A 19,189-nucleotide genomic window follows, 5' to 3' on the forward strand; every position below is an offset into this window, starting at 1 on the left:
GAGAGGCAAGTTTAGAAGATCAGAGATAACAGTCCCCACCCAGCACCCAGCTCACGAAACAAAGATGTCACTCTAAGAGAAGCAGGCCACTGTTCAGAACAGTGATCTGAGACTTGTGCCCAGGATAAAAAGAAAGGCAAGTCATAAAAACATTGAACTCCAGGGACTTGCTTGGTGGTTCAATGGTTGAGCATCTGCCTGCCACTGCAAGCGAAATGGGTTCAGTCCCTGATCTGGAAGATCCCACCTGCAGCGAGGCAACTAGGCCCACGCGCCACAACTACTGAGCCTGTGCTCTAGAGCCCACATGCCACAACTACTGAGGCCCACGCAGCCCAGAGCCTGTGCACCACAGTGAGAAGCCACCGCAGTGAGAAGCTCATGCACCACAAGAGAACAGACCCCACTTGCTGCAACTAGAGGAAGCCCACACACAGCAAAGACCCAGCACAGCCATAAAGAAATTAATTAATTAAAAAAAAAAAAAACACTGAACTCCAAAGCTCTCCTTCAAAAGAACTGACTTTAGTGGGAATAGAATGTGGAGCAAATGATGATACAAAGCATTATCAAAAACAATAGAACAATCAGCTGACAATTAGTGGAACCTAACAGCTGGATATGATACCAAGAGGCAGGCAGTGTAACAGAGAGATCAGGAAGAAAATCCTGCTAAGATCACTGTCCTCCAAGGTGACCGTATATGCCTAAGGCTGCACCCCCTGTGGATCAACATCAGAGGCCACCATCACCCTGATACCAAAACCAGAGAAAGATACCACAAAAAAGAAAACTACAGGCCAATATCACTGATGAACATAGACACAAAAATTCTCAAGATACTAGCAAACCAAACCCAATAATACATTAAAAGGATCACACACTGTGACTAAGAGGGATTTATCCCAGGGATGCAAGGATTCTTCAATATCCACAAATCAATCAGTGTAGTACACCATATTATCAAACTGAAGGATAAAAACCATATGATTATCTCAATAGACGCAGAGAAAGCTTTTGACACAATTCAACACTGATTTATGATAAAAACTCGCCAGAAAGTGGGCATAAATGGAATTTACCTCAAGATAATAAAGGCTATATATGACAAATTCACAGCTAAAATCATTCACAATGGTGAAAAGCTATAAGCATTCCCTCTAAGATCAGAAACAATGCAAGAATGTCCACTGTCATCACTTTTATTCAACATAGTTGTGAAATCCTAACCATGGCAATCAGAGAAGAAAAAGGAATAAAAAGGAATTCAAATTGGAAAAGAAGTAAAATTGTCACTGTTTGCAGATGACGTGATACTACACATAGAAAATCCCAAAGATGCTACCAGAAAACTACTAGAGCTTAATAATGAATTTGGTAAAGTTGCAGGATACAAAATTAATACACAGAAATCTCTTGCATTCCTTTACACTAACAATGAAAAAATCAGAAAGAGAAATTAAGGAAACAATCTCACTTACTATTGCATCAAAAAGAATGCAATACCTAGAAATAAAAAGCTACCTAAGGAGACAAAAGACCATACTCTGAAAACTATAAGACAATGATGAAAAAGTCAAAGATGACATAAACAGATGGAATGATATATACCATATTCTTGGAAGAATCAATATTATCAAAATTACTATACTGTGCAGGGCAATCTACAGATCCAATGCAATTCCTATCAAATTACCAAGAGCATGTCTTACATAAATAGAAACAAACAAAAAAAAAATTTTAACTTGTATGGAAACCCTAAAGACCCTGAATAGCCTAAGCAATCCTGAGAAGAAAAATGGAGCTGGAGGAATAGGGCTCCCTGATTTCAGACTATACTACAAAGCTATAGCAATCAAAACAGTATGGTACTGGTACAGAAACAGAAATATAGATCAATGGAACAAGGATAAAAAGCCCAGAAATAAACCCAAACACCCTTGGTCAATTAGTCTGTAACAAAACAGGCAAGAACATACAATGAAGCATAGAATCTATTCAATTAAGTGGTGCTGGGGAACCTGAAGAGCTACATGTAAAAGAATGAAATTAGAATATTATCTTATACCATACACAAAAATAAATTCAAAATGAGTCAAAGACCCAAGTGTGAGCCTGGACACTATAAAATTCCTCGAGAAAAACATAGGCAGAACACTCTTTGACATAAATCACAGCAATATCTTTTTGGAGTATCTTTTTGGAAGATTACATTACCCCCTAGAGTAATGAAAATTAAAAAAAAAAATAAACAGGATATAATTAAACTTAAAAGCTTCTGCACAGCAAAGGAAACTATAAACAAAACAAAAAGACAACCCATAGAATGAATGGGAGAAAATATCTGCAAACAAAGCAATTGACAAGGGATTAATCTCCAAAATATACAAATAGTTCACACAGCATTACATTAAAAATATGCAATCAAAAGATGATAGATGATTTCAATAGTTCTCCAAAGAAGACATTCAGTTCAGTTCAGTCACTCAGTAGTGTCCAACTCTTTGCAACCCCATGAATCGCAGCACGCCAGGCCTCCCTGTCCATCACCAACTCCTGGAGTTTACCCAGACTCACATCCATTGAGTCAGTGATGCCATCCAGCCATCTCATCCTCTGTCGTCCCCTTCTCCTCCTGCCCACAATCCCTCCCAGCATCAGAGTCTTTTCTAATGAGTCAACTCTTTGCATGAGGTGGCCAAAGTACTGGAGTTTCAGCTTTAGCATCATTCCTTTCAAAGAAATCCCAGGGCTGATCTCCTTCAGAATGGACTGGTTGGATCTCCTTGCAGTCCAAGGGACTCTCAAGAGTCTTTTCCAACACCACAGTTCAAAAGCATCAATTCTTCGGTGCTCAGCTTTCTTCACAGTCCAACTCTCATATCCATACATGACCACTGGAAAAACCATAGCCTTGACTAGACAGACCTGTGTTGGCAAAGTAATGTCTCTGCTTTTGAATATGCTATCTAGGTTGGTCATAACTTTCCTTCCAAGGAGTAAGCGTCTTTTAATTTCATGGCTGCAGTCACCATCTGCAGTGATTTTGGAGCCCAAAACAATAAAGTCTGACACTACAGGTGGCCAAAAAGCATATAAAAAGATGCTCAACATCACAGTATATGAGAAATGCAAATCAAAACATCATCAAAAAGTCTATAAATAATAAATGCTGGAGAGGGTGTGGAGAAAAAGGAATCCACCTACACTGTTCGTGGGAATGTAAATTAGTACAACCACCATGGAGAACAGTATGGAGGCTCCTTAAAAACCTACAAATAGAACTACCATATGATCCAGCAATCCCACTCCTGGGCATATATCCAGGAAAAAAAAACAATTTGAAAAGATATATGGACCCCAATGAATTTTAAAAAGACACATGGACCCCAATGTTCACTGCAACACCATTTACAATAGCTAGAGACATGGAAGCAACCTAAATGTCCATCAACAGAGGAATGGATAAAAAAGATGTGGTACATAAATACAATGGAATATTACTCAACCATAAAAAAGAACAAAATAATGCCATTTGCAGCAATATGGATGGACCTAGTGATTATCACACTAAGTGAAGTCAGACAGAAAAAGACAAATATATGGTATCACTCATATGCGGAATCTATTTCTTTAAATGATATAAATGAACTTATTTGCAAACTAGAAACAGACTTACAGATATCAAAACAAATGTATGGTAACCAAAGGGTAAATATGGGGGGTGGAGAATAAATCAGGAGCTTGAGATTAACATACACACACAGCTATAGAGAGGATAGAAAACCAACAAGGACCTGCCTACTGTATAGCACAAGGAACTCTACTCAATACTCTGTGATAACTATATGAGAAAAAAATCTGATAAAAAATGAATATATGTATGTGTATAATTAGTCACTTTGCTGTACAACTGAAGCACAATATTTTAAATCAACTATGTCAGTAAAAATTTAAAAAAAAAACAGACAAAAAGAGTGGATACAGATGTGACATACATATATACAATGAAATACTGCTCAGCCATTAAAAAGAGTGAAGTCCTGCCATTTGCAAGAACACAGATGGCCTTAAACAGTATCATGCTAAGTGAAATAAGTCAGACAGAGAAAGGCAAATACATATAATTTCACTTATACATGAAATCTGAAAAAAACAAGCAAACATAACAAATAGAAACAAAGTCATAGATACAGAGAACAATAGGGGGTTGCCAGAGGGGAGGGGGCCGGGGGAGGAGAGCAGTGAAGGAGATTAAGAGGTACAGATTTCCTGTTATAAAATAAATGAGCCATGGGTATGAAATGTACAGTTCAGGGAATATAGTCAACAATTACATGATAACTTTGTATGGTGACAGCTGGTAACTAGACTTATCGTGGTGATTTTAAAATGTATAGAAATATCAAATCACTATGTTATATACCAGGAACTAATATACAATACTGTAGGTTCAATACATTAATAGTTCAAAAACAAACAAGCTTATAGAAAGAGAGATCAGATTTGTGGTTACCAGGGGCAGGGAGTATGGGGAGAAGGACTGGATGAGGACAGTCAAAAGGTATAAACTCCAGTTCGAAGATGAATAAATACTAGAGATGTAATGTACAACATGATGAATATAATTAACACCGTTCTATGTTACATATGAAAGAGAAAAGAGTAAATGCTAAGAGTTCTCATCACAAGGAAAAACATTTTTTTCTATTTCTTTAAATTTGTATCTACACAGATAATGGCTGTTCACTAAACTTGTGGTAATCATTTCATGATTTATGTAGGTCAAATCATTATGCAGTATACTTTAAACTTACACAGTGTGCTGTGCTTAGTCACTCAGTCATGTCCAACTCTTTGAGACCCCATGGACAGTAGCCCACCAGGTTCCTCTGAACATGGGATTCTCCAGGCAAGAATACTGGAATGGGTTGCCATGCCCTCCTCCAGGGGATCTTCCCAACCCAGGGATCAAACCCAGGTCTCCCTCATTGCAAGCAAATTCTTTACCATCTGAGCCACCAGGGAAGCCGATACTTTAAACTTACACAGTGCTATGTCAATTATTTCAATAAAACTGGGGAAAAAAAGTCTGAGAAATGTCACAGCCAAGAACCTGAGGAGACATGATGACTAAATGTAATGTGGTATCTCTGCAACAGAAAAGGACATTGGATAAATTCTAAGTAAATTTAATGAAGTATGAGCTTCAGTTAGTTAAAAAAAAAAAAAAAAACCAAGTAAGATGACATTGTTCTATCAAATGGCTCAATAGCACATTTGAACTGGCAAAAGAATCAGTAAACCTCATGATAAATCAATAGAGATTTTGCATTTAAAATAACAGAAAAAAGAACAAAGAAAAATAAACAGAGCCTCAGAGAAATGTGAGACACACCATTAAGAGTACTAACATATACATAAAGGGAGTATTAGAAGGAGAGAAGAAAAAGAGAAGCATAAGAAATATTAAAAGAAATAATAGCTGAAAAGTTGCCAAATTTATTGAAATCATTAATTTACCATATAGGAAATTCAGTGAAGTTCTAGTAGGATAAAGGCAAAGAGATCCACAAAAGACACATCACACTTCCTGGAGGTCTTCCATGGAGGTCCAGTGAATAAGAATCCTCCTGCTAATGCAGGCAGGGGACACGGATTCAATCCAATGCCTGGTCCAGGAAGATTGCACATGCCGTGCAGCAACTAAGCCCAGGCACCACCATTACTGAGCACTTGCACTACAAATACTGAAGCCTGCCATGCACCTAGAGCCTGTGCTGCGCAACAAGAGAACCACTGCAATGACAAGCCCATGCACGGCAAAAAGGAGCACCCCTGCTCACTACAACCAGAGGCACGCAGCAACCAAGTCCCAGCGCAACCAACAAATAAACCATTTCTAAAAGACACATCATGCTAAAATGCTAAAGCCAAAAGCAAGGAGAAAATCTTGAAAGTAGAAAAGAAAATCAACTCATCACTTACAGAGGATGAAAATCTTTAACACTCAAGCATTACAGGGTTAGGTGTGAGGTAAGCCGCTCTCCGCGGTGCTGACACAGCAAGGTGGCTCGGAATGGTGGCTCCCAAAGGCGAGTCTACTTGCTGGTTTGGTCCATAAGAAAGTTTTCACTCATCTGCAATGAAATGAGAAAAATAAGCATAGTGCATGAAGTTTTTCATAAAGTTAATTCTACTCAATATAAATGACTATTCTACATTTGTGTCCAACTTCTGATGTTAAAATATTATTCTGCTAAACAGTGGCAATAATAATAATATTGGTAGTTTTAAGGTCTTTATATTGTCAACAATATAATGCTGACAGTCCTTTGTTGGTATCCCTATTTTTTCTGTGAATATTTTTTTACGTTTTTTTTTAATTGAAGTATGTGAGTCTCAGTGAACTCCAGGAGTTGGTGATGGACAGGGAGGCCTGGCATACTGCGATTCATGGGGTCGCAAAGAGTCGGACACGACTGAGCGACTGATCTGATCTGATCTGATCTGATAGTTGATTTACAATGTGGTGTTAGTTACAAGTGTACAGTAAAGTGAATCAGGATATCCTTATTTAAATTTTACCAGTTTATAAAATCCAAAAGTCTGAAAGCCAACTCCTTTGGGATGCTATTGTATAGCTGGGAAGTACAGGGAGCTTCTTCTCAGCGCCCCCTTCTCAGCCCTCCATGCTTTATTTATAATGAGGTTTGAATTGTAGAGTAGTTAAAGTAGGAACTGATTTTTAAATAGGCCATGGGTGACCACTGCAATCCCTACAGAGCTACAGAGACAAGATCCCCCATTTACCAGCAAACTGTGGGAATTGCTCCACACCCACTTACAAAGGACTATATGTGACTGACTGCAGCATAAAAAAATAAATAAAACTTTCACTAAGAGGTTAGACTATGGCCTTGCTCAAGCTTGGCAGTATTTCATAGCATGGATCCTTGAGTCAGATAGACATGAGTTCAAACCTGGGTTCTCCCATCATTAGCAGTGAGACCTAACCTCTTGCGCCTCAGTTTTCCCAACAATAAAGCAGAGCAAATAACAGTAACTTTTGTGAGGATTAAATAGAAATGCAGATAAATTATCTAGTATATAGTAAGCAGTCTATAAATTTTTGCCATAATAATTTGTTGTTACTGCCCACCATAGTGTAAAGCCTATAGTAGAATCCTAGGTCTCTCTTCCCCCTCCCCCCCTCCTTTTCCCAGTAATAAAACAGGCAATGCCTGACTTTATCCCCAGGTCTCAATTCTCTGTAGATCTGTGTTACATGTAGCTGTCTATCCTCTATGCACTGAAAGTTAACTATAAAAATGCCCTTTTAAAACAAAAATATATATACATCACAAAATCTATTTTAAATTATTATCTAACATTTACTAAGCTCTATTTGCCAGGTACTATTTACCAAGCACTTTTCGTGAATTATCTCTTTAAAACCTTATCACAATGCCAAGAGCTAAATCTGATTGATATCCATATTGACAAATGAGGAAACTAAAGCTAGGAGAAGGCACAAAAACACCACATCCACTTTGTCTGATGCCACACAACCAGTAATGGGCAAAAGAAAACACAGACCTTCATCTGTCTGGTTCTAAGGCCCTTGTAGGGCTTTCCCTGGTGGCTCAGTGGCAAAGAATCTGCCTGCCAGAGCAGGAGATGCAGGTTCAACACTGCGTCAGAAGATCCCCAAGAGAAGGAAATGGCAACCCACTCCAGCATTCTTGCCTGGGAAATCCCATGGACAGAGGAGCCTGGCAGGCTACAGGCCATGGGGTCACAAGAGTTGGACACAACCTAGCTACCTAACAACAACAAAGCCCTTCTTCCTCACCCCTGTGCACTATGGCCTCCCTTTGGCTCCTAGTTTCCTCTCCTTCACACTAAATATATCTAGGGGTATGGACCTAAATATTCCCATTTTATGGACAGATTGAGGCTGAGAGAGAAGCTAGCACCACCCAAGTACTCTCACCAGAGCTCAGAATTGAGGACCTTTTCCTGCCTCATTTCTGCAGGTGCCCATCAGTATAAGTACGGTAAGAACCGAGCTGAGGAGGATGCCAGGAGGTACCTGGTAGAAAAAGAGAAGCTGGAGAAAGAGAAAGAGACAATCCGGACAGAGCTGATGGCGCTGCGGCAGGAAAAGAGGGAACTAAAGGAAGCCATTCGGAACAACCCAGGTATCTATGGGGTGTGGCCCTGAGCATATGAGGGGCTCACACTTGAGCCTTGACACCTCTCCTAGTACTAGCCACCTGGCTTCTTACCAGGAACAGGTAGGTTTCTCCTCCCCTTTCTACTCCTCCTCACCACCACCACCATCACCATCTCTCCTGACTAATGAAAGTGCCACTGATTGAGTAACTGTTTTTAGAGTGAGGGGATGAAAAAGTAACACAAATGTATATACTTATTGTGGTAAAATGAGATCTGATTTTAGAAAATTTAAAACATGAAAAACAGAGTGTGCTTTAGAATCAAGGAAGAGATATCATTTTGAACCTCACATTAACTCATTATTCACAGCTATGTACTAAGGACCCAAATGTGTGAAACATTGGTCCAGGTGCTGAGCGTAATGGACAGTGACACTTCACCAGTATCCCCTTCTGAAACCCAGGACCATGACCTCGGCAGGCCCTGTATACCCTGGGCTCCTCTACGCCCCACTTTCTGCCATTTTTCTGTTGAATTCTCTCTATAGCTGCAGTTCAGCACACTTTCAGACTGAGGTTTCTGAACATGTTGCAGGGAACTGGAAGTCCTATCCTTATATAAAATATGTTCAAGGTCACATAGCCCCATGAGAATCTGATGGAACCTATGGACCCTTTCCTAAGGGAGAAAACCCGCACAAATCACAATGTTGCAAATAATTTCAGGAGCTCAAGTGCACCCAGAGCCACAGATTGCCTAGGAATTCACAAACCTCAGACTGAGAACTTCTGGCTTAATGACTTGTTCTATGTGGTTAGGAACCAGAATCAATGGGAAGGAGACACATGAAGACAGTTTGGTTTCAATATAAAGAACTTTCTAAGAGTCAGAACTAGAGTCTGAAGCAGGTTGACTTGACTGTCCAACTTGTCCTGCTCAATTGTTTTCTATAGCATATAACTTTTTAACAGATTACTTATTGTATTTATATTGTTCTCTCTCTCACACACATACATATAAACACACAATTATAAGTTCAATAGGGCAAAGATCTTTCCCTGTTTTGTTCACTAATATATCTCAAGGGCATAGAACACGGCCTGGTACCTAACAAGCACTCAATATTTACTGAATGAATGAATAAAGAGAATCACCATTACCAGAAAACCCTCCAGTGCAACCTCTTTCAGGGCAAACAATGGAACTAATTTTTAAACCTATTAAGATGCAACACACCTCCTGACACAAGCAAACTCCTAACACAGGTTTGTTGGCTTAAACTGAATAAGCAGCAAAATCCTAGCAAGGTCTTGTGATCAGTGTAAAGCCCTGTGTTGATTCTTGGTTACAGAAAACTTACCGGCTTAGAAATGAAAAGAAAAACATAACTGGAAACTTAAGTGATCAGGTATAGCAAAGTCCAGGAACTTAAATGATGTCACCAGGAAGCATATTCTAATTCTTGCTTCTGCCTTTCCCTACTTTGGTTTCATTCTCTGTCCCTCATGGTAGTACAAAGGCTTCACAACTCTAGCCCTCACACAGTCCACGCAACCACTCCAGAAGAGAGGCTCCTCTTCCCAATGGGCCCCATAAGCACCTTAGGATTCACTTTAACCACTGTGACCAGAAAATGAGATACAGTTATGGGCCAGGTCTAAGTTATATGCCAATCTCCTGAACTGGAAGTGAGGTCAACCCCATTCAATCTATAGGGAAAGAAAGGGGAATGGGGAAATGGATAGTGGGCAGATAAAGATCACAAAACCCAGCACGGAGCTAGAACTGCAGGTCCCAAGTCCATTCCTTAACCAGAAGTAAGGCTAGAAAGGCCCTCTGGGAAGGCACGTTATGGCCTGTGGGGCTGCCAAACTCCCTGATGTTTCTGGCCAGGCTCAGCTATTTCTCATAGATGTCTTTGGACACAGGGGCAAAGTTAAAGGCTCTTGAAGAGGCTCTGGCCACCCTCGAAGCTCAGTGTCGGGCAAAGGAGGAGCACCGGATCGACCTGGAGCTGCGGCTGGTGACTGTGAAGGAGCGCTTGCAGCAGTCCCTGGCAGGGGGCCCAGCCCTGGGGCTCTCCGTCAACAGCAAGAACAAGAGTGGGGTGAGCTGCTCCTTAATCCCCTCACGTGCTACAGGCTTTCGTGATCGTTCTTTGAGGGGTAGGAGCTATCCTTATTTACAAATGAGAAAGCTAAAACCCTGAGAGGGAACATGTCATAAGTGGTACACCTATGAAGGGGACTCTTTGGAGCAAGTTCTCCGGCCTGTGTTCTCTCCACTGAAGCACCATTATTTGACTTTTTATCCTGAATGTAATCTTAGAAGTGGCCTTGGGGTTACTGATAATATACTATATTGAATAAGAACAAACTTGTATTGATAAATTACCACAGGCTAGTGCAGCATCTTAACCTGTACGATTTCACACAATCTTCATAGCAATCCAATGAGGCAATATTGTGTATTCACCCTATCTGACAGACAAGGAAACTAAGGTTCAGATGTCAAAGTACATGCTCAAGGTCACTCAGCTAAATGGGAGTTCAGTTCAGTTCAGTCGCTCAGTCGTGTCCCACTCTTTGCGACCCCATGAATCGCAGCACGCCAGGCCTCCCTGTCCATCACCAACTCCCAGAGTTCACTCAGACGCATGTCCATCAAGTCAGTGATGCCACCCAGCCATCTCATCCTCTGTCGTCCCCTTCTCCTCCTGCCCCCAATCCCTCCCAGCATCAGAGTCTTTTCCAATGAGTCAACTCTTCGCATGAGGTGGCCAAAGTACTGGAGTTTCAGCTTCAGCATCATTCCTTCCAAAGAAATCCCAGGGCTGATCTCCTTCAGAATGGACCGGTTGGATCTCCTTGCTGTCCAAGGGACTCTCCAGAGTCTTCTCCAACACCACAGTTCAAAAGCATCAATTCTTCGGCACTCAGCCTTCTTCCCAGTCCAACTCTCACATCCATACATGACCACAGGAAAAACCATAGCCTTGACTAGATGGACCTTTGTTGGCAAAGTAATGTCTCTGCTTTTGAATATGCTATATAGGATGGACATAACTTTCCTTCCAAGGAGTAAGTGTCTTATAATTTCATGGCTGCAGTCACCATCTGCAGTGATTTTGGAGCCCAAAAAAATAAAGTCTGACACTGTTTCCACTGTTTCCCCATCTATTTCCCATGAAGTGATGGGACCGGATGCCATGATCTTAGTTTTCTGAATGTTGAGCTTTAAGCCAACTTTTTCACTCTCTTCTTTCACTTTCATCAAGAGGCTTTTGAGTTCCTCTTCACTTTCTGCCATAAGGGTGGTGTCTTCTGCATATCTGAGGTTATTGATATTTCTCCCGGCAATCTTGATTCCAGCTTGTGCTTCTTCCAGCCCAGCGCTTCTCATGATGTACTCTGCATAGAAGTTAAATAAGCAGGGTGACAATATACAACCTTGACGTACTCCTTTTCCTATTTGGAACCAGTCTGTTGTTCCATGTCCAGTTCTCACTGTTGCTTCCTGACTTGCATACAGATTTTTCAAGAGGCAGGTCAGGTGGTCTGGTATTCCCATCTCTTTCAGAATTTTCCACAGTTTATTGTGATCCACACAGTCAAGGCTTTGGCATAGTCAATAAAGCAGAAATAGATGTTTTTCTGGAACTCTCTTGCTTTTTCCATGATCCAGCGGATGTTGGCAATTTGATCTCTGGTTCCTCTGCCTTTTCTAAAACAAGCTTAAACATCAGGAAGTTCACGATTCACATATTGCTGAAGCCTGGCTTGGAGAATTTTGAGCATTACTTTACTAGCATGTGAGACGAGTGCAATTGTGCGGTAGTTTGAGCATTCTTTACAGGATCCCAAACCCAGGAAGTCTGACTCCAGAGGCTTGCTTTAGCCATTGGTACAGGCCCCGTCCTGGGATCCCCTGTGTACCAGGCCCTATCCTCAGGGCTTTGCATCCATTGCCTCTAATGCTCCCAGCAATCCTCATGCTGAATGGGATTTCTTCAGGGCCCTCAGTCTGTATCGGTGTCTCAACCCCAGCACGACTACTAGTAATTTTGTATAGGCCCTGTCATGTGCATGTAGGATGTTTAGTAGCATCCCCAGCCTCTACCCATGTGATGCCAGGAGTTCCATGCCCAGTTATGGCAACCAAAAATGTCTCCAGAAATTGCCAAACATCCCCAGGAAGGACAAAACTGTCCCCATTTGGGAACCACTGGTCTAAATTACCAACAGTCCCATCTGTTATTCTGCTTCATGGCACTTAGCCACAGTTTGTATGTACATATATACATCTGAAAAATAGTAGAAGTGCAATAAATGCTTGTCAAATTAATAAATGTTTATACCTGCTTTTAGACAAGGAAACAGTATTCCTATTGTCATCCAAGGTCAGGCCACACCTCATGACTCAGAAGCCAGAGCAGTTTCTTCTACTCCTACACTTCCTCTCCATGGGGTCATTTCCAACCTCATTTACAGAAAAGCTCAGAGGGACAAAACAATTTCCGAGAATCACAGAGGACTGGTGGAGGAGTAGAAGTGGTTCCCTCATCCCAGATGCTTCCTCCCACCAGCATGCCCTGACATTCACATTCCACAGAGCTTTTCCCTCCACTTTTGATCCTTGTGATGGCCTTTGGACAAAGTTTTCTCTAAATTCCCTACAGGCTTAACTATTGGTATGTTACATTCAAGGAACTACATCCAGCAAGATACTAAGCAATCACCTGAAAATTTTAAGGAATAAAGGCAGTGTAAAAAACGTGAAGGAATGCAGAAGAGAGGTTAAGAGACAGGACTGTGGGATTTAAATCCCAGCTGTCTCACTCACCAGCTTTATGGCCTTGAGCAGTGACTTTACCTTCTCATTTTCCTTATCTGTAAAATGTAACAATATAATAAGCATCTGCTTTAAATACTGAAAAAGCTAAATGAACTATGACAATTTATGCAATGTCTGGTGCACAGTGAGGATTCAGATATTTTAACTTTAGTAATTTTAGTCATTTAATCATAAATTTATTCCAAGGCCCTCAGGTATTTTGCACCCCTTATCCTGTTTGATGCTGACATATTTGGACAATGTCTTCTACTGGCATTCTTTGAAGGGCAGGCTGTGTGAGTAGTAGACTTCACCAGTGTAACTATGTCTTGTCATCAACAGGAAACTGCAAATAAACCCCAGAACAATGTCCCAGAGCAACCTCTCCCTGTCAATTGTGTTTCCGAGTTACGGAAGAGGAGCCCATCCATCATAAACTCCAATCAAGGAAGGGTGCTACAAAAAGCCAAGGTACCATGACACTTTGGCTAATCAAAATTCAGAGACCCGGAAGCTTCCTTTCTATAGAACCTCACCAAGAACAAAAAAAAAACCAGCTAGTGAGAAAGACAGAGATTTGCCAATATATCCATGCAGTAAAACTCAAACTTTGCTCAGAAAGCAAGACCCTCAAATCTCCTTTGGAAGCTATTTACTCTTTCTTAATACATAATTCTACCAAGCTTTGGTTTCTGAACCTACAGTATGTCTTGAGACAAGAAAGGCCCTGTTTAATAGGTAAGGAAACTGAGTAAAGGGACTTGCCCAGGGTTACGCAGGGCATCACCGAGAGAGCTGGGATGCAAACCCATCTCTTCCAGCTCCCAGTCAACAGCTCACTCCATGAGATTGGAGTGAAACTTGGGGCCAGCTGTGTTCCAGAACTTTTTGAATTTTAGAAAGGTAATGTGGTGCATATACTATATATGATGAAAAACCCCAAGTTCTCAGGAGGTACTCTGTAAGCAAACATGTTGATAATTCTATAGCAAGACACAAACATTCACAGCACATTAAATAAACAGACTTCAAACAACCTCATATCAGGTCAGGCTAGGCCACTGAATCTGTGCCAAAACACTTGAAAAAGATTCTGGTCTCAGAGCTGTCTGGTTTCAAAATTGAAGATAAGAAAGTGTGGACCTGAAAACAAATACCTGAGCATTAGGACAGGAGATAAGAGAAGTAACCAGCCCAAGGCCAGACCACCTAGACAAGACATCAGCAAACTTTTTTGGGAAAGGGCCAGACAGTAAATATTTGATGCTCTGTGGACCACACGGTCTCTTTCACAACCACTCACCTCTGCCATCATAGTAGGAAAGTAGTCATAGACAATATGTAAAGAAGTGGCTGACATGTCAGTGACCCAATAAAACTTTGTTTATGGACACAACTTTGAATACCACATAAATTTCAGGTGTCATGAAAAAAAATTTTTTTTGAAATATTAAAATCTGAATACCATTCTTAGCTGATGGGTCATACAAAAATATGTAGTGAGCCAGATTTGATCCATGAGCCAGAGTTTGCTTCTCCTTGATCCTTATGGGCCACTGGATGAACTCTGGATTTTATTCTAACATAATGGAAAGTCATTGGCAAATCTGGACCAAGGAATTCTGGGGTATGAATTACATTTTTAAAAGACCATTCTGGCTACTATGTTGAAAATGGATGGGGGGATAGAGAGATCAGTTAGGAGAATTCTGACAAGAGATTAGAAAAGTTTAGTGGAGGTGATAGGAAGTAGCTGGTTTTGGAGGTAGAGAAGAAGGACTTGCTGCTGAGGATGTGGAGGATACGGAAAAGAAAGAAATCAAGGATGTTTTTACCTTGTTTTCATCCTGCAAGTTACATCTGAATATTCAACAAACCGATTTTTTTCCCCTGTTTTTCTGTTATTCAGGAATGGGAAATGAAGAAGACCTAGAAAAAAGATGAGGATTTCATCCAAAGGAAATAACACCTTGTCCATCCAAGGCGAAGCCTTTTCACAAGGAGACATCAGAAGACTGGAAGTAGCCCAAACTCTCTGGCCATCCCAAAGACCTTTATTGTCTGCATGATTATAGGGTATATGGGAAGAAAAGAAGTAGAAAAGGGAAATAGAGGGCATCCTTATAACTTTACAGAGGGTGGAAATGGGGGCGGAGGGAGACAGAAATCTCTACAGTTGTAAGGTTTTGTTGAATGTCTTTGCCTTCCTCTCTGAAGAAGAAAAATGAAAGCACATGTGAATAAGCCATTCCATCCCCTTCTCAGCATCCCATTCCCAGTCCATAGGAAAAAGGAAGGTCTTGAGGCATCAGTGGTGCAGTACGGAGAGATGGGACTTGATCATCTGACAACACCTGTGCCAAATGGATTCACACTGGGCTTTACTGACAATCTCTAGGCAAAACAGGCTGAAAAATCAATACCATTATCCCTATTCGCATGAAGTGAACAAAAACTACAGAGATTATGCAAATTCTACAATCATTCCTCATGACACAGATTCTAGAACCCCAGATTTGAGTGTTTTCAAATCAGAGATCTGGCACAGAGGAGTTTAGCAGGCCAAGAAGTTCAGCAGCTGACATATTTTAAGCTCACAGTGCTACTCAGAAGCACAGGTTTCTAATGTCCACAGAATGTTGCAGGCACTGTAAGGTGGGATCATTTGCTATCAATGAAGTTCCCTACATAATGTATACGGCACTCAGGCTCTGGGAGCTATGATTACTATGATCAGATATCCAGGTGATACTCTTTATGTCTTTAACCTTACTTCGCACTTGGAGACCCACCATCCACCCTTTCAACCCTACTATCAAGTAAACCTATCACAGAAAACCAAGAGGATGGTGGCTCATTTATGCCATAGGGGTGCTAAACCGTTTATAAACATTTGATATGTTTATAGAAGAGCAGGGACCTCAAGTCCCAGGCAGTCTTCTAACTGTGCCATTCATTACTTTATCAACACTGTAGGCCCATTACAGGCCTTCACCACCTTTCCCTCCAATAAAGATAAAAATCATTTAAATGCAAAAGCTCAAAGGTTAACTCAAGGGGAAAGAAAGGAAATCCTAGAGAAGCCTCTGGACACTCTGGGCTGCACACACTTTACTTACCTAAGGCTTTACACACTTGAGCCTCACCCAAACTGTATCACCCTCTGAGGGAGCAGCAGACCAAAGCAAGTAAAATAACCTGATCAAAAGCACCCAGCTGTCAGTGGCAGAATATGAGGCTTAGGGCTGATAAGCCTGGATCCAGACAAGGCTGCTTGAGCTCCGCCTCTGCCATTTACCAGCTGTGACTTTGACCTCTGATTGTTTTACCTGTGAAAACCATGTTAACAATGCTACTCTTCTCCCAAGACTACTGGGGGGATTCAATGAGATAACACACAGGAAGCATCTTGCACACTGTCCAAGAAATAGGAAAGGTTCAGCCATAGTGGTTATTAGCTAGATAAGAAACACCTGACTCAAATTTTGCGTCCTTTCCACTAAAGAAATGACTTTCACATGGTTTTAACAACCATTAAAGGCTAAAAGGTAACCAATCCATAATTGACATCTTTCATCCAAATTCCACCTGAGTGTCTTCAATGACAATGGAGCTCACATAAACTGCACTGCCAATGTTCTTCCTTAAAATATAGATCCTGGAATGGCACCCAGCAATTCAACTGTGTATGTGATGTGTGTCACATTCTTTCCTACAGTTATTTTTAGTTATTTTGAGTGCCTTTTCCCACCAATAGATCTTGGCTCTTTGAAGGGGTTACCCTACAAAATTAATAATTAACATTTACTGAGCACTCACCATGCATCAGGCACTGTTAGCGATGACTGGCTTACAAGACATACAACCCGTGCAGTCACAGAGGGCCCCATGCCTAGCAGGGCTCTGTGCTTGGTTTATTGCTCTGTTACCCACTCAGTAATCTTGAGCAAAGGGCTCCACACTTTACTTTTGCCTTTTATGTAGCCAAAGCTGATGCTAATTACTTCTCTAGGTATTTTCCCTTTAATCTTCACCAAAACCCTGTGAGATAGGTTCTGTTATCCCAGTTTTCACAGTTCAGGAAATGGAAGCCCAGAAAAGTTAGGTAATTTATTCAAGTCCACATTTAAGAAGTGGTGGAGTCGGCATTTGAATACATGGAGTCTGACCCTAGAATCCCCCTCCTCTTGGTTCCAAGGTTCTACTTCACTCATGTCCTCCCTCCTTCGCAGTGCAGCATTCAGAAGCACACAAGCACCTAATGAGTGGATGCAGCACACCTGGTGTAACTTAGCTACCAGACGCTTTAACAAAATGGCTACAGCGTGGATGCCACTTCTGGTTTGGTTGTTTTTTCAAAGGGTAGGGCCATGGTTCTAAGGTGGACTTGAAGCTCCATCCTACCCAGTATTGCAAAGCGTTTAGATTATCAGATTTCTAGTATCATTGTATCCTCAGTGGGGGTCCTTGAGCAGGTTCACCAACCTCTCTGATCCTGTTTTCTCCTATGTAAGAGAATCATGATCACTCCTTAACCCATGTTTTCCTAAGGTCAAAAGGAAACAGAAGGTTGCTGATTATAACACATTTGAGCCAGGCCTTGGATAGAATATAAGGAGACTCCAGCTTTCTCTTTATGAAACTCACAAACAAGCAGAGAAAAACTATGACTCAAATAGCTACAGTACGAACGAGCCACGCTAAGGTGAAGATTCAGAAGAAGGCACACTCCTCCTTCCTTAAAAAACTTTTTTGACGTTAAGGATTATCCAGTAACTAGTCTGGCAACTCCAAGTATCCACAACTCACAACCTGTCAATTTTCCGTACTAAATCTCTCTAAAATTCATCCATTTCTTCCCATCTCCACTGACACCATCCAACTTCATTAATTCATTTAACAAATACTAGAACATCTACCGGAGAAGGAAATAGCAACCCACTCCAGTATTCTTGCCTAGAGAATCCTGTGGACAAAGGGGCCTGGTGGGCTGCTGTCAACAGGGTCGCACAGAGTCAGACATGACTGAAGCAACTTTGCATGCATGCATTGGAGAAGGAAATGGCAACCCACTCCAGTATTCTTGCCTGGAGAATCCCAAGGTCAGAGGAGCCTGGTGGGGTCACACAGAGTGAGATACGACTGAAGTGACTTAGCAGCAGCAAAGTCACTTCAGTCGTATCTCACTCTGTGCGACCCCATAGACGGGAGCCCACCAGGCTCCCCTGCCCCTGTACTAGATGTCAGAAATCACAGCTGTGAACAAGGCAGACACTCTCATGAAGCTTACACTAAAAACAAAAACAAACTGCTGGATATACCTAAAATAGTAGTTATTTTAGATAAGGTGGTTACAAACGTCTCTCTGGTGAGGTAATCCCAGGACAGGACACACCCCTTCCCTGCATGGACCCGTCCAACAGCTCGTTTCCCCACTTCTTAGACCCAATCTCCTCCACACTACGGTCAGTGGCCCCTTAAACTCGTAATGGCACTGTAACATTTAAGTTCTTTAGACAAAAAGATTTTGAACAACTACACTAGGGCACTGTTCCACTGTTTATTAATAAATATGAACAGACCAAAAAGAAAAAATAAAATCTCTGCCCTAATGGAGTGTACACATTAGTGAGGAGAAATTAAAAAATACACATTTCGAATCACAGTAAGTCGAGGGGGGAGGGGGAACTGACGAAAAAGACTTTGCAGATGCTGTTTCTTTCTACCTGAACCATTTGCCTTCTCTTTTCATTTACTCGTTACTCCGCTTTCAGTTCAAACGTTATTTCCCCTGGGAAAACGCCCCACACTAGGTCATATCGTATTCTAGGGTTCCGCAACGCCAAGCCCCTCGCGTTTAAATAAGGGTCATATTTTGACCTCATATGGTGTTTGCACCTTGTGTAAAACCTCATGTAAGCTCCTTGAGGGCACAAGTGTTACTCCCTGTGGTCGCCGCGTATTCCGCGCCTAGCACTGAACCCACTCCCTTGCCACAGGAAACCAACCTACCCGCGGAACACGCCAGGGACCGGAAGAGTTGCGTTGCTTAAAGACCGGGTAGGGAACTGCACAGGAGCAACCAACAAGTGGCGTTCCCATCCGGGGCCCTAAGAGAAAAAAGCCCGCGAAGGCTGCTGGGAAGCGTGGTTTTTGAAGCGAACGTAGCTCGTCA

General features: G+C 41.5%; 1 protein-coding gene and 1 long non-coding RNA gene across 18 annotated transcripts in view; one reads left to right on the plus strand and one right to left on the minus strand.

Annotated features, from left to right (window-relative positions):
• Positions 1–16,696, plus strand: part of AFAP1L1 (actin filament associated protein 1 like 1) — a 76,176-nt gene extending 59,480 nt beyond the window's left edge. For all 4 annotated transcript variants that reach the window (XM_061423975.1, XM_061423972.1, XM_061423974.1 and 1 more), the window contains 4 exons: positions 8,040–8,204; positions 10,110–10,288; positions 13,357–13,485; positions 14,924–16,696. In XM_061423975.1, the coding sequence (XP_061279959.1) occupies positions 8,040–8,204; positions 10,110–10,288; positions 13,357–13,485; positions 14,924–14,947 (497 nt within the window). In that variant the 3' untranslated portion in view covers positions 14,948–16,696. The remainder of the gene's footprint in view (positions 1–8,039; positions 8,205–10,109; positions 10,289–13,356; positions 13,486–14,923) is intronic.
• LOC133251469 (uncharacterized) overlaps positions 1–19,115 on the minus strand; it is a 117,904-nt gene extending 98,789 nt beyond the window's left edge. For 13 of the 14 annotated variants that reach the window (XR_009737641.1, XR_009737634.1, XR_009737628.1 and 10 more), the window contains exons 1-2: positions 19,027–19,115; positions 5,989–6,140 (exon numbers count right to left, since the gene is read on the minus strand). This is a non-coding gene — a long non-coding RNA (uncharacterized LOC133251469). Of the gene's footprint in view, positions 1–5,988; positions 6,141–14,849; positions 14,944–19,026 lie in introns of all 14 variants that reach the window. The other variant, XR_009737635.1, reaches the window with a different exon arrangement.
• Positions 19,116–19,189: the final 74 nt, after the last annotated feature.

Source organism: Bos javanicus, chromosome 7 (genome assembly GCF_032452875.1).
Source record: "Bos javanicus breed banteng chromosome 7, ARS-OSU_banteng_1.0, whole genome shotgun sequence".
Lineage (NCBI taxonomy): Eukaryota > Metazoa > Chordata > Mammalia > Artiodactyla > Bovidae > Bos > Bos javanicus.